This window comes from Nematolebias whitei, chromosome 7 (assembly GCF_014905685.2).
Source record: "Nematolebias whitei isolate Nwh7 chromosome 7, NemWhi1, whole genome shotgun sequence".
Classification (NCBI taxonomy): domain Eukaryota; kingdom Metazoa; phylum Chordata; class Actinopteri; order Cyprinodontiformes; family Rivulidae; genus Nematolebias; species Nematolebias whitei.
In genome coordinates, this window is record NC_056504.1 from 14,012,237 (window position 1) to 14,028,381 (window position 16,145).

General features: G+C 40.9%; 1 protein-coding gene across 1 annotated transcript in view; it reads left to right on the forward strand.

Annotated features, from left to right (window-relative positions):
• Positions 1-12,456, forward strand: part of sulf2a (sulfatase 2a) — a 14,329-nt gene extending 1,873 nt beyond the window's left edge. Inside the window, exons 4-20 of the mRNA XM_037678649.1 lie at positions 2,267-2,436; positions 4,406-4,556; positions 4,808-4,983; positions 6,124-6,252; positions 6,479-6,535; positions 6,636-6,765; positions 7,970-8,177; positions 8,421-8,706; positions 8,784-8,880; positions 8,970-9,067; positions 9,137-9,196; positions 9,271-9,437; positions 9,608-9,750; positions 9,915-10,023; positions 10,109-10,142; positions 11,368-11,421; positions 11,745-12,456. Of these exons, the coding sequence (XP_037534577.1) occupies positions 2,267-2,436; positions 4,406-4,556; positions 4,808-4,983; positions 6,124-6,252; positions 6,479-6,535; positions 6,636-6,765; positions 7,970-8,177; positions 8,421-8,706; positions 8,784-8,880; positions 8,970-9,067; positions 9,137-9,196; positions 9,271-9,437; positions 9,608-9,750; positions 9,915-10,023; positions 10,109-10,142; positions 11,368-11,421; positions 11,745-11,775 (2,100 nt within the window). The 3' untranslated portion in view covers positions 11,776-12,456. The remainder of the gene's footprint in view (positions 1-2,266; positions 2,437-4,405; positions 4,557-4,807; positions 4,984-6,123; positions 6,253-6,478; positions 6,536-6,635; positions 6,766-7,969; positions 8,178-8,420; positions 8,707-8,783; positions 8,881-8,969; positions 9,068-9,136; positions 9,197-9,270; positions 9,438-9,607; positions 9,751-9,914; positions 10,024-10,108; positions 10,143-11,367; positions 11,422-11,744) is intronic.
• Positions 12,457-16,145: the final 3,689 nt, after the last annotated feature.

Genomic DNA, 16,145 nt, shown 5'->3' on the forward strand with positions numbered 1-16,145 from the left:
ATGGATGGATGGATGGATGGATGAATGGATGGATGGATGGATGGATGGATGGATGGATGGATGGATGGATGGATGGATGGATTCTTGTCACATCATACACAACCCCAGGTCCAAAAATGTTAGGGTGTTTTTTAAAATGAAAATAAAAGAATTCAAGGATTTGCAAATCTCATAAACTCACGTTTCATTCACAATGGGACACACTAAACATATCAGCTGTTTAAACTTAGAAATGTTACAATCATATAAGAATTTTTATTTATTTTATAGCAGCAACACTTCTAATAAACAGTACAGGGCTATGTTTTCCACTTTGAAACATCCACTCTTGTTTTAACAATAGACTGTAAACCTCTGAGGAGAGCAGCTGCTGGAGTTTTAGAGGGAATGTTGTCTCATTCTTGATGGAGGATTATAACTATTCAACTGTCCTGGGTCTTCTTTGCTGGATTATTAATTTCATAAAGCACCAAATGTCTTCAAATGGTGAGAGGTCTGGACTGCAGGTAGACCAGCTCAGCACCTGGACTATGAAGTCATACAGTTCTACTGGATGTATTATGAGGTTTAGGATTGTCTTGCTGAAATATGCAAGGCCTTCTATGAAAAAGACAATGTCTGGAGAGCAAATCTTGTTCTAAAACCTGTATATACTTATCTGCACTGATGGTGCCATTCTAGCTGTGGACCGGACCTGCTAAGCTGCTAACAAGACCACGCCACTAAAACAGAACAGAACCATTATGTTGAAAGAACCTCACTGCTAACCAAACCACACTGTAGATGCATTTCTTTTACAACTTTGGCACCTTGTTTTTAGTATTTTAATAGTATTTTAAATATTTTTTTAGTGTTTTTAGTATTTTTGTTGCATGCTTTGATATTTTTTGTTGTTGTTTTCTTTTTCTTTTTTTTTTGACGAGTTGAGACGGTTCTTCTCGTCCTAAGCATTTCATTGCATTGTTGACCTTGTGTTGATTTTGCACATGACAAATGAACCTGACCTAACCTAGATGTGTAAGCTGTCCATGCCAGAGGCATTAATGTACCCCCATACCACCAGAGAGGCAGGCTCTTAAATTGTGCACATATGACAGGTTGGATAATCCCTTGCCTCTATATGGTGTGTAGTGTCTGTGGTTTCCAAAAAGTTTCAATTTAGATTTTTGTCTGATCACAGATCAGTCTTCCACTTTACCTCGGGTTTTAAATTAGCTTTGGTCCAGGGAAGACAACAGGAAGTGAAAGGTCACATATGGCTTCGTCGTTGCACAATAGAGATTTTACCAACATTTGTGGAAGTCACAGTGACTGTGGAAACAAAATGGATTGTGTCCCTGAGGCCATGCAGTGACCAGAGCAGAATCAGACCCATTTTTAACACAGCGGCCACTGAGGGCCTGAAGATAGCAACCATTCAGTATTAACTTTCAGTCTTGTACTTTGAGCTCAAAATATGGATTTGGATTTTTCTACCTGGATTATTGAGCATGCATCAGGATATTTGAGCTCAAAGATTTCTCCAGATCCTTAAAAACTGTCATGATGTTATAAACTACAGATTATAGGAAAGTCTTGCCAATTGTTTGCTTGGGAACATTATTCTGAAATTGTTCCACTACTTTAGACAGTTCTGTGCAGATCGGTGAACCAGTCTTTACTTCTGAGAGATTGCGCCTCTCTAAAATGCTCTTTTTATACTCAGTCCTCTTACTGACTTGTTGTCAATTAACCTAATTATTTACAAAATGCTCCTCCAGCTGTTTCTTATTTGCACCACTTGATTTTACAGCTCTTTGTTGCCACTGGCCCAAATGTTTTGGATGTGTTGCTGTCATAAAATAAAAAAAAATAAAAAAACTTTTTCAGTTTTAACATTGTTTATTGAACTCGTGAATAAAAATGCGTTTGAGATTTGAAAATCGTTGCCTTCTTTTTATTTATTTACATTTTACACAACGTCCCAACTTTTTCAAAACTGGAGTGGTACAAAAACAGTATTTACAACTCAAAGTTGTTTACTTTGGTTTTGTCAACCTGATATAATTTGTAAATGATATTCTAAAGGAACATGTATAGATAAAATAAAGGGATCACAGTTTACACCGTTTATTAAACATGTGCATGGTTTTGCTTTAGTTGGTGATGGATTTGATTCCAGATGTGTATTTGGCTCTGATCCATCCCAGCTGTGTGTGCTCTGACATCTGCTCTGTCACTCCTTTTCTCTCTAACGGGGTGTCTGGTGGATATCATTCCTCTACAGGACTACCTGACAGACATCATCACCAACGACAGCATCAACTACTTCCGTATGTCCAAGAGGATGTACCCTCACCGGCCCATCATGATGGTCCTGAGCCATGTGGCTCCGCACGGTCCAGAGGACTCGGCTCCACAGTACAGCTCTGCCTTCCCAAACGCCTCGCAGCACATGTAAGGACGTCAAAGTTTAAAAACATCTCCATGATTAACCAAACTATAAAAGGGTCAAACTGTTTTAGGTTTATCTTAAAGTGTCGAGCTTCTTCAACAGGACTTGCTTATTTCTGTTTCTGTTCATTTTTGAGACAAAGCTGAAAGTGCAATGATGCATTTGTACATTTTCACTGCTGTTTAATAGAATATGACTCATTCCTGCATTATTTGACCCAGAATGACACAAATTCCTTAATCTCAGCACGAGCTTGTCTTCCTCTGCCTTGTTGTCAGCTGCTGAAGAGTCTCGCACCGCCAGTGTTTTATTCTGATTTATTTGTCTGGTTTTGCTCACATTAGTACTGTCTATATATTAAGCCTTCATCATTTATGCTGTTTTGTCAGGTAAGATCAAAGAAAAACATAAAAGAGGTTTTTTTAATGCATAGTTGATCATTTAGACACATAAAAGCAACAACACACTGAACCTCCATCAGTTCACACTTTGTTTTTCTGACCCTCTGCACTCGTGACTGGCTTTTTTCTGCTGCTAGATAATAGCAAGCCCACTACCGGCCTCCAGAGATGTATCTAAAACCAGTAATGAGATTGTAGTTTCCACTCTTTCCCTCCAACCCCCTCACACACTCACACTGCTTCATCTAATCCCCTCAGCATCATTAACCTGCTCCACACAGCCTTATTACACAGAATATTCAGACAATTCAACCTCAGTGTCTTTGTGCAAACTTTTTATTGCTCTCCCTCCATAAATGCACTCTCTTGGGTTTTAGTGGCTCACAGCGCTTTCTCTGGCCATTTTTTTTCCACTCTACCTCCATCTGTCCTCATTAAGAAGAGGAGAAGATTGAGGCAGGAGAATTTATGCACTAATCTGGAGAGAACCCCTCTCACCTTGACGCTCACTTTGCAATTTATTGCTGTCAAAATTGCACGACAGTGACAAAATCCTCGCGTGCACAGATTCCACGTGTTTTCTTACTGAACCTCACAAATGATTAAACTCGTATATTGCGTAAAATTAAATGTCGATCGGTTTGTGCAGGCTTTTTGATTGCAGCGCGCCGCATTTTACGCTGTTTTCGTAAGATCCACATCAACTTTGAATAAACAGTTTTCTTTTTTTCTCAAGAAAGACATTAGCATACACCAGTAGAGTATACGGTTTAATTTGTCTCTCATCATGAAGCAAAGAGGGGGAATTGGAAATGTCCTCCGTGTGTCTGTTTATCTGTCTGTCTGTCCGTTTGTGCGTGCGTGAATGTTGTAAGCATGATAACTTGAAAAATAAGTGAGTTATCAACTTCAAGTTAGGTGGGTCGCTACATCTAGGCATAAGAAAAGTTGCTTTTGAAAGATGGGTTGCCAGGTCAAAATCTAAGATGGCTGTCTTCACATATGTACCGGTATACTGTATATGTTAACTATGTGAGCACTATAGGTGGTGGTTCAGTGCGTAAACTGGTCACCCCAATCATTTGATGAAACTATGCTTTTGAGTCTTTATACTGCTTAAAAGTGTAGTTTCCTCAAAAGATTGGGGTAGCTGATGGGGCCAAGGCCACCATTGGCCACCCCTGGGCTCCATCTATGCACCTGGTCGTGGATAAAATTGCTTCCTCCATTCACCAGAAAAGCTTCCTCTCTTCTTCTACTCAATGTCTCCACTTGAATATGTTGCATCAAAAACATTAAGGTTTACTTGTATTTCCTGTTTAATTCCAGTCTAGTAAAACACTTAGTTTGTAAACTAAAAACATTCACTATTCCAATCCCTCAGTGACAGCTGTACCACCTGTTGTCAGCATTTTAGTACATTTCTTGTGACTTCAAACTTTAGTAAACAAGTTTTAGTAAAAATATACATTAGAAAACCTTGCACTGTCTGCTTTACCATTAGACTTGATTCAGAAAAGAATATTGCACCTCAACTTTTAAATGTTTAATATACGTGTTCTCTTTGAAGAACCCCAAGCTACAACTATGCTCCAAACCCAGACAAGCACTGGATCCTGCGCTACACTGGACCAATGAAGCCTGTCCACATGCAGTTCACCAACATGCTGCAGCGCCGGAGGATGCAGACTCTGCTGTCTGTGGACGACAGCATGGAGAAGGTAGACAAGCAGACGGTCGTTTGCTTTAAACACACATACACTCAGACACACACGTACAATTCATCTACCAGCCTGGGGTCCTGGGAGATCTGTGCCTCTTCTGGCTGGGACTTGATAATGAATTCACTGACACACTTGGTAAATTGTTCAATCTATTTTTCCTTGAAAATGGCACAGGAGATTTGAGCAATCATACTACAAGTTTAACTTTGTATGCTGCGTGAGTGTTAAATGAGTTGTATCTTTTGTAGCTGCACAACATGTTGGTGGACACAGGTGAGCTGGACAACACCTACCTCATTTTCACCTCTGACCATGGCTACCATATTGGCCAGTTTGGTTTGGTGAAGGGCAAATCGATGCCTTATGAGTTTGATATCCGCGTACCTTTCTACGTACGAGGACCTAATGTGGAGCAAGGCACCATGTGAGTGACTCGGACTGCTTTTGTTTAATAATCATAGTTGAACACACACCATCCACTGCATTGGATGTAAATGTTGTATTGCTTGTTAACACAAAAAGCTGATCAACCAATAAAAAGACTGCAACCCACTGCATTTAAACCTCTAGATGTGGTGAAGACAACTCGCTGATATTCAACCTGAGCATCAGAGCAGGGAAGAAAAGAAATTTAATTGATTTTGAACATGGCACGGCTTTGGTGCCAGACATGCCAGTCTGAGTGTTTCAGAAACTGCTGCTCTAATCTGGTCTACTGGGATTTTCATACACAACCATCTCTAGGGTTTACAGAGGATGCTACGAAATAGAGAAAATATTCACTGAGCAGCAGTTGTGTGAACGAAAATACCTTGTTGATGTCGTAGAAAAATGGACAGATTAGCTCAAGATGGCTGCAGAATACCATTTCTGAAGGAGCAACACGTCCAGCCTTGAAGCGGATGGGCTACAGCAGCAGATGAGCACACCAGATGTCACGCTCCCATCAGCCAAGAACAGGAAAGTGAGTCTACCATTCACACAGACTCCCTCAGATTAGACAATAAAAGATCGGAAAAGCATCGCCAGGTCTGATGAGTTTGTGCAAACCCTAGTGATGGTTGTGCATAAAAATCCCTTAAATCGTTTCTGAAGTACTCAGACCGGCTCATCTGGCACCAACAACAGTGTCACATTCAATGTCACTCAAATACCTGTTATTTCCTGTTCTGATGCCCAGTTTGAACACAAGTCGTCTTCACTGTGTCTGCATGCCTAAAGACGATGGATGGATGGATGGATGGATGGATGGATGGATGGATGGATGGATTACTCATGCATGAACAAGGTTCAGGGGTGTTAATTGATGTCTTGTGATTGGCTGATTGATTATTTGTGTGAACATGCAGTTAAACAGGTGTGCCTAATAAAGTGGCTGGTGAATTTAGTAGTAAAGTTATTTACTAGTACTTGCAAAATAGTAGAACATTTTCAACAAACTACCTGAATATTTACTGTTTTGTAGAGTTTGTTGATGCTGACACATAAATGTGTGAAAATGTTTATTTTACAGTGATGTATGTGAATCAAAGTGTGTATAAAACGTATTCCCGTTGCTTTGCAGTAACCCTCACATCGTGTTAAACATCGACCTGGCACCAACTCTTCTGGACATGGCTGGTGTCGACATTCCTGCAGAAATGGACGGCAAGTCCATCCTCAAGCTGCTGGCCACAGAGCGACCCGTGAACAGGTGAACATCCAGATTGTGTTTCCAGCATCTTCTGCAAAAACTGTCATTTTAAAACGAGTCAAAAAGTGATTTGTCTGAACCTTTAGTGGATCTTCAGGCGTTCCTGTGCATATTGAAATTCAGTCTAAATATAAATGTATTACAGCGCTCTCTTTTCAAAGAGTGTGACATTTTCAGTGTTTGTTCAGTGCAAATATCACAGTGTGGCTTTTAACGATTTTTCCAGGTTTCAGCTGAACAAGAAAAATAAAACATGGAGAGATTCTTTCCTGGTTGAGAGAGGGTATGTGTTATTGACTGACCTTTTACCAGACATGTTCTCATTCCAGCACCGTCTTCTGGCCAGATCAGGCTGCTTGTCAATGTTCTTTCTGTTCTTTCAGGAAACCTCCACACAAGAGGAACGATGGGAAGGAAATGGCCCAGGAGGAGAACTTCCTGCCAAAATACCAGAGGGTGAAGGACTTGTGCCAGAAAGCAGAGTACCAGACCTCCTGCCAGCAGCCAGGACAGGTACTTGACCTGTACGAGCTCAGAAAAATACAAGAGGTTAATATATTTTCAGCAGGATGTTAATTTGCAATCTGGTTGACCATTCACTGAAAGTGGCCGTCGTACTCTTGTGGTTTGATTTGTCATATGATGAGTTTTTTTAAAGACTTTGAGTGTTTTTTTTTTAGTAAAGATTGTGGAGCTATATTTGACATTTATTTTAAGAGCTCTAGTCAGTAATACTAAATTTATACAGTATTTGAAGTACTTTGAAAAATGTGTAAGGGAAATATTTTAACATTACCTGATGACTCACATATGAGTTTTCACTGGTTTCCTCCCACAAATGTAAAAACAAGGGTGACTGTGGTATACTGGTTAGACAGTCACAGTCATCTTGAGGCCTGGAAGTCAAAGGTTCCATTCCCTGCCATGCCCACATGTTGCGATGTCCTTGAGCAATACACCTACATGCTCCCCGGGTGCTTATATAGCTGCACACTGCTCCACTTGGGTGCATCTCATGTGTGATAGGTTAAACGCAGAGGACAAATTGTGTTTTGTGTGCACACAATGGGGCAGCACGGTGGCACAACTGGTAGAGCTGCTGCCTCTCAGTGAGCAGGTCCCTGGTTCAAACCCCGGTCCAGGGACCTTTCTGGGTGGAGTTTGCATGTTCTCTCCATGCATGCGTGGGTTTTCTCCGGGTACCCCGGTTTCCTCCCACAGTCCAAAAACATGCATGTTAGGCTGATTGGTAACTCTAAATTGTCCCTAGGTGTGAGTGAGAGAGTGAATGGTTGTTTGTCTCGTTTGTCTCTATGTGGCCCTGTGATGGACTTGTGACCCGTCCAGGGTGTACCCCGCCCCTCGCACAGTGATTGCTGGACATGGGCACCAGTGACCCCCGTGACCCAAAATGGAATAAGCGGGTAAAGAAAATGGATGGATGGATGGTGCACGCAATGATGAAAACACCTCAAATATCCATTTATTCATCCATACTTTTTATTTACCCGCTTCTCCTTTCTGGGTCACGGGAAGCTGGTTCTTATTTCCAGCAGTCGCTGTGCGAGAGGCGTGAGACACCCTGGACAGGTCTCCAGTCCATCACAGGGACACATAGAGACTAACAACCATTCGTTCTCTCACACCTAGGGACAATTAAGAATTAACCTAACGTGCATGTTATGTGATGCATGTGTATCTTTTTGCTTTGATTCAGAAGTGGCAGTGTGTGGAGGACCCAACGGGCAAGCTGAGGCTGTATAAGTGTAAGGGCATGGCTGGTCTTTTTGCCCCTCGTATGCAGGCCCTCATGGCCAGCAGTGCCTCCACTCTGTCTCTCTCACCCAACGCTGACGGCTGCAACTGTGAAGATATGAGCGTCACAACACCTGACCTGAAGAAGAAGCGGGTGCTGAACAAGAAGAGTAAGCCTCTGTTCTGATTGTTGTTAGTAGCTTCTGGTTTTGTTTAAAATGACGTCGATCCAAAACAAGCAGCCACTGACATGTTGAGATTAAAGCCATGTCTGCACTGCCACCTAGTGGTAAAGTAGAGCAGGCACATAATCATTAAAATTATTTTATCATGAGAAAACGATGCAAATCTCTGTAGATGATTATTTTAATTCTGATCTAATTCTAGAAACACATCTCTTTATTGTTACACAGATTCGTTTGTCTCGTCCTACGCAGAGCTTCAATCCAGTAAGCCTGTGTCCAGGAGGCGCTGGGCCCGTTCTGTATCATTCGAGCTGGATGGAGACCTATACGCTGTCGACCTGGAGCAGGGCTACCGAGCCCTGGGATCCAAGAACAGCAGCTGGACCAGTGACAGGAGGCGAGGAGGAGCAGGAAACGAGGACGATGGAGAAGAATTCAGTGGGATGGAAGTCACAGCCAAACCCACCACACTAGACAAGCTCACACTACCTGCTGCTTTGAAAGTCACTTACAGGTGTGTGTGTGTGTGTGTGTGGGGGGGGGGGGGGGGCTTGTTTTTCTCCATGCTATATTACATATTGTGTGTTGCAGGTGCTCCATCCTAATGAATGACACAGTGAAGTGTGACGGGGGTCTCTATAAGTCCCTTCAAGCATGGAAGGACCACAAGCTGCACATTGAACATGAGGTACTGCTGAATGTTGTTTAATTCTCAAACGTGTGTCTCATTTCGTGTACAATGACCACTGGGTGACTCTGGGAGTCTGCTGCACCTAGATCGAAACTTTGCAGACCAAAATCAAAAACCTCCGTGAGGTCAAAGGTCACCTGAAAAATGTGCGGCCAGAGGAATGTCAGTGTAACACTCCCAGCAGGTGAGGGACAAGCAGAGCAACGTCATGACCTAACCTTCCAGATGTGACAGCTGCCTTTTGTCTTTTCAGCTATCTCCTAAAAAACAAAGAAGCAAACCGGCTTCAAGCAGAACAAATGCTCTCACTCAGGTAAAGTCTGGCAGAATTTGAAAAATGTATATATATATCTTCTTCAACCACACTGATAGTTCTGGTCTCAGCAGAATGGCTTCCAAGCAGAAGACTCAGTGGCTGCAGAAAGAACAAAAACGCAGGAAAAAACTGCGTAAGTTCCTCAAAAGGCTCCAGAACAATGACACCTGCAGCATGCCCGGCCTCACCTGCTTCACCCACGACAACCATCACTGGCAGACCGCCCCCTTCTGGACAAGTGAGGAAAGACAGCAGCTGCAGAAAGATGCTGTGTTGGGGAATGTTCCCTTGTTTCTCTCTGCTGCAGTTTTCCACACCAGATATGATGAAAACATCATTACACCCTCGTTTAAAACTGTTTTCTAAACTCTCCACACCCTTCCTCAACCCCTCCCTCTCTTATCTCAGTGGGTCCATTCTGTGCATGCACCAGTGCCAATAACAACACATACTGGTGCCTCAGGACCATCAACGACACTCACAATTTCCTGTTCTGTGAATTTGCCACTGGCTTCCTGGAATACTTTGACCTCAACACTGACCCCTACCAGGTATTGTATTTGGACAGACACGCACATAAAGACAAGTATAAACAATACTTCAACAGGAAGAAATATAAAATAATCCTAAAGCACACTTCAGAGTGCATGCTTTTTGGAAAACAGATATTTTTCCCGAGTTCCCAAAGCCCTTTCTGTCCCCTCTGTTGCTGCAGCTGATAAACGCCGTGAGCTCTCTTGATCGCAACACTCTGAATTCACTGCATCAACAGCTCGTGGGCTTACGGGGCTGCAAGGGCCATAAACAATGCAACCCTGAGAAGGGTGAGTAAAATCTCTCTCAGGTAAACATGATTCACTGCTGTTTTATGAGTCGTTTTAGACTACTGATCTCTTAACGTTCTTTCAGGGGGAAAAGAGAGAAACCACTCCAGTGACTACAGGTATGTCTTCCTCCAAACTGCTCACTGCTCAACACTTTTACAAACAATCCAGATGAAATTCAAGTTTCAATAGGAACTCAGGGAGGTTTCTGTCTCCCCAGTCAGCCTTTGGTCATGTTTATTGTTATGGTAGTCAAGGAAATGACATTTAAGGAACAATTCTGAAATCCAACCTCGTTGAATGTATGGAGGACTGAATGTGACAAAATGAAATAAATAAATACATAATACATACATAACAATTAAATGTATCATTTAATTATTAAATACATAATTAAATCATTCAATTATGGGTAATAATAAGCTTAGATACATATTTCATAATGCTTTATTTATTTATTTATTTAATTTTGAGCATTTTGGTGTTCCATATAAAATATAAAATTAAATTATTAAATAAACCGTTAAATAATGAAATGTACCTTTTATAAATTATTTATTTCATGATTTATTTATTTATTTAATTTTGGTACCTTCCGTCCTCCAGTGACACCATGAAATCATGTTAACTGTCAGCCTCACTCTTAAACTCAGTGGGCGGGACTAACCCTAATCCTGACGCCTGATTGGCTGCTCCTCACAGCAAGCGACGACAAATCGACCACAGATAATCGATAGGCCAGAAAATATATTCTGACAAAACTTTAGGAAGCGGTAATTGTGTTTACGTGTATTTGAATGAAAGCTTTTTTTCATCAGACCAAACCAATGGATTTCACATGCTCAGCGTTAGTCCCGCCCACTGAGTTTGATGCGTGAGACTGACAGTTAACATAATTTCATGGTGACACATGAGGATGGAATGTGACAAAATTAAATAATTGAACAAATCATGAAATAAATAATTTAACAGTATATTTAATTGTTTATTTAATGATTTAATGATGTCTTTAATAATTAAATGATACATTTCATTATTGCGTATTTATTTATTTAATTTTGTCACCTTCCATCCTCCACATAGAGCTGCCATGCTGTTTGCCATTGAAGCCTTTTAGTGTAAAGAAGCAAAACACTAAAGAAGGCTGAATGCAAACCTGCTTCTTCTGTTCCATTTTGTAATGACGCCTAATTGTGTGTCTCTGCTGTGTGTGGGGGGGTTGTATGTGTGTGTGCGTGCATGCATAAATGTGTGTACACCTGTATGTCTGTGTCTATACCTGTGTGTTTGTCTCCATGCACGTGCATTTGCCCTGCACGTGTACACGTGCTGTGCATGCCTCAGGCCAGCTCATCGTCGAAAGAGGCCAAAAGTGAAGAAGCCCTCCTCCAAATCGCTGTGAGTTTGTCATAACTCATATGTTCCTTTCTAGTCACCCCAGCTCTACTTTTGCCTTCATCTACATTTTGTTCGGCTCGGTCAGTCGAGCCAGTAGTTTGCTCATCTGTCGTTTTTAGCGTTGTACTTCATCAACAGTAACTCTCATTAGCTGCGTTGCCAATCTGCACCTCATGCATTCAAACTGTCAGGTCAGAAATGTTGTGTTTTCAGTGACATTGTCTTCTCCTTGTAGTGCTGGTAGGAACAGCTGGAGCCATGGTCCCCAGTGAATACTTCAAGTGGCACATTTAACTTAACATCTTGTTGTCTCTCACGCGCAGGGGGCAGATTTGGAAAGGGTGGGTTGGTTAACCAACCACATCCCACCACCCACCAAACTGGCATCTTCCAGCAGAAGAATGATGAACCATTCATTCCAGCAACAGGACCTTGACTTCACTTCACCGGACCGGAACCTGAGATGTATTCAACCTGCGTTTAAGTTTTGGAAGAGCAGCTCTTTGTAGCTTTTGCCCAAGTGGAGGAGACACTGAGTTTAAAAGATGAAATACATCTCATGACACTTTGAGTTTGTTCCTGCAGAAGGATGCCGTACATGAGTGGGAAGTTTGGTATCCACAAACCATCCAGTCTGACACTAATGTTTGTAGATAGTTGACAGGATGTTGCTTTAATCAGCTTTATTTCATGGAAAACAGGACTGTGTGAAGATCTACAGGTCCACTTCGCTGCTCACAACCATGTCGTGGCCCTCATATCTCCGTGGCACATGCGGACGATGAACTAAAACCCATGAACTCACAGCAACATCTCCTCCAACATGTTTGCACATGGAACCGATGTGGACTTTGTAATAAATTACTGTACAAGACTTTTCGTCGTAATCTTTTGTATTATAGTTGATCTTAACACCAATGAATGTCTCTTATGAAAAGTCCTCTGCCTCACAGCTGTGAGATGTGACCAGAGCGTGTCCACACCAACCACCGACCCGACAGTAGTCCCCCATCAACACGAAGCATCATTAGTGGAAACATCTCAGTGTTGTCAGTATCACCGTTTCCAAATAACTTGTCTAGCTTCTGGTGCTACAGGATACAACACAAAGTAAAACCTTGCTGTACAGTACAGTATGTATTTGAATGTATGTTGTGCAATTAATGTAAATGTTTACAATATTTTTTATAATACTGAAGAGGCAGACCTCGTTGTATATGAGCTGACAAAATGAACGTAAGGGGTGATAAGTCGCTTGGAAAAAGAAATCGTTACCCACAATTTATATGTTTGTTGTTTACTTATTTACAAGAGAAAAGCACTTAAAGGGTTCACTGTGATAAGCTGTAAATTCCTTATAGTCTTTGTGTGCCAGAGAGAATAAAACACACAACGTAGTTCTTGATGTGAAGCTTAGCTTTTGTTTCATTTACTTTGCAAATATTTCTATAGGCCTAGAGGCGCAATAGTATTTGTGCATAAAAGTGTTTTTGTTTGTTTTTTGAGAAAATAAAATGGCATGAATTTTATTCTGGTCACATGGAGGTGTAGTGTTTTCCTTCCAGCAGGTGTCTCTGTTGGATCACAGGGTGAAGTCCCACATGAACACACTGCTTCTGTTATCAGGAGGAAAGGTAAAGTTCAATCACTGCCTGGTCAACAAAAGATCCCATCCAGATGACCTGACTGAACTTACACCTGGATTAATGAGCGTGAACTTTGGTGTTCACTGCCTTGTGTCGAGCAAAACCAGCACAAATGAGAGCGCTGCTGATTTAAAATTCAAATGAGCCTCATCCCAGATATGTAAAGCATGTTACAACCTACAGGATCTTTCATTTCAGCCAGGATAGGATTGACTAAACTGGTTGTAGCTGGATACCTAGATAACTCCTTTAGATGTAATTAATTAAATAACTTTAATCTATTTAATGCTATTGACAAGTCATTTATTGCTCAATGACAGAGGTCTACACTAATATTCAAAGAGCCATTTCTGTTCCCGCTCAATTAACAAAATCTGTCCAGAGCCACGAAACATTCTCAAAGCTTGAAATAAAGATAAGTCATTGTCATGTAAATACAACTTATAGAATATAAAAAATAGTTTGTCACAGTAAGAAATTAAACCTCTATAATAAATTGGTCTTTTTTTACACATAGGACAGAGAAGACCAAACTTTTCTAATGAGTAGATAAAAACATGTTTAAATCCCACTATGATCAAATTTGAACACTAAAGTATGAGTACTGTCTGAGTATTATTTTGTAGAAACTTATTTCAATATTAAGTGCACTTCAAATAAAATAAAGTGTACTTGCATTGAACGTTTTGTTGTTTTTTATTTATAACCTACTAAATTTCTTGTAATGGGGAGAAACCTTCATTTACTTGAACTTGTTTTTTTTTGTTTTTGTTTTTATCAAAGTCAACCCTTTCATTCTTAATATAGTGAAAATGACTTGACATATTTTTACAGCTATTTTACTTTGGTGACTCATGGTGCCTATAGTGTGTTATATGTATTCATAATACAGATAGGCTAAATGAGTCATGGAAAACTGCACTTTGTTCCCCTCCTCAACATCTTGCCTCCAATGTGTTGAAGTGTTTCATTTTCCTGTGGATTTCAGAGAAAGCTTACACTCTGAAGGAAGAATAAAGAAGTGGAAAATGGCTTAAAAAACACAGGGCTGCAAACAAATGCTCCTTTGATTAATATTTTAATTCAGGCACATATATTTTATGTTCATATTAGCATATTGTGGAAATGATTAAAAACTAGCCCTTTCTGTTGTGGTCATGAATATAAATATGATTTTCAGTCAACAGGACCAACGAGCCTCATTCGGCCCCAGAGCCACAGGTTGCAGCTCCCTGCTCTATAAGAACCAGTAAGACGACCGCTCAGTGTCTGTTGTGGTTTTTAACTTCGGTCCACACATCTCTGCTCCACGGAAAGCTGTTTCCAACACTTTGATGAAAAGGCCTCAGAGTTCGATTTAAAAGAGATTATGTCAAATTTCTGACTTTGAATCTCAATTATTACTTTCTCCTCAAGAAAACATAGCGTTTCATTACAAGACACAATTTTAGAGCCATATAAGCTGTCAGAAAACAGTTTTCACTGTTTCTGACCTGATGTTTCAGTTTCTCTACATCATATGATTCCTTATGGGCGGCTGTGGCTGAGTGGTTAGAGCAGTCGTCCTTCCATGCAAGAGTTGAGGGTTTGATTCCACCAGCAGTCGCATGCCGAAGTGTCCCTGGGCCAGACTGAACCCTTCATTGCCTCCAATGTGTGTCCCATCGGTGTATGAATGTGATAAAGCTCTGATTATTCTCTGTACAGATCTAGTAGAGTGCTGTATGAATGGGTAAATGAGGACACAGATCGTGTTGTAAAGAGCTTTGAGTATCTTGATAAGATAGAAAGGTGATGTATATAAGTACAGTCCATTTGGGTTTATGTAAATCAAACACAGAGTTCGTGTAAAATGTCTGTGATAAAACAGCAAATATTTTTCACGTTTACAAATACCATAAATTCAGTGATCAGTTACGACCAGTTATGGAAATCTTCCAGTTAGAGTTGGGAATTTCTCATTTGCATGTGATCTTGGCTCCAGCTTTTGTTTTACAGCTCTCAACTGCCCAGTTTCCTCCAAATGACTTTGGTTCTGTCGACGCTCATCCTTTACAGCTTTTAGTCCCTGTTTCTTTTCAGAAGAAGAGAAAACTTTCCCTTTTTTAATTCAACCTGGTGTCATTAGACACATTCACAAAACACATCAAACCAGGATTTAGACACCTCTTCTCTGTCATTTCTGGGTGGACAAAGGTGGTGAGGGGGATTGAAGCCAATCTACCCCTATTGGATGTAGTAACAGATCCAAAACATTCGACGTGTAAGAAGGTAATCTGGCATATCTGTATCTGTGCGACCGCCTGCTCACATGATTAAACAACTACATAACTTTTATTACCATGGAAGGATCAATCAAACACACAGCACCATTGCATTTAGTTTAAATAAATTATTTTACCACAAATACATCTCTTAACTGAATTAATTTATCATGTTTATTAAACAATGCGAGGGAGACGTCCACCACGCTTTTAATGTGTACGCTTCATGTCAGCCCAGCTGAGTTCTGCTCCACGCCTCCTTTAGTTTCCTGATGCTTGCATCATTTCTTAAAAGTTGGCCAACTCCACCTGTGATTTATGAGAGGCAGAGGATAGTCGGACTGGTCTTTGCAGCCAGTTTGCAAAAGTGTTTTGTGCAAGTGCCTTTTGAATCCATTCTTCTCCCTCTGACTCTGTTTGCATCCAGGGATTGTTTTACCAACTCAGTATCTGCCACGCACCAAGACTGAAGTGTACGCGTCAGTGTTAGCATGTAAACAAACAACTTGTACTGTTGGCAACAAAACCTGACTGCTGATTTCACTCATTTATTGAAAGTTCATCAGGTTGTTTTTTTCAATTCAATTCAGTTCAAAAATACTTTATTAATCCCAAAGTGGAAAATAAATGTTGTTGTAACTCATCGTCCTGGTTTCATTAAATAGTTGTTCTAGATGCTGACGGCTGTGGACACGAAGGATCTCTTGTCTGTCTTACAGCTGATCTGAAGAAACTGACTGCATTGCAGATGCTGATCTGTCAACTTGGACTTGGCAAGTTTCAGTCTTCTTGGGGAGTAGGACCGTCTGAATGC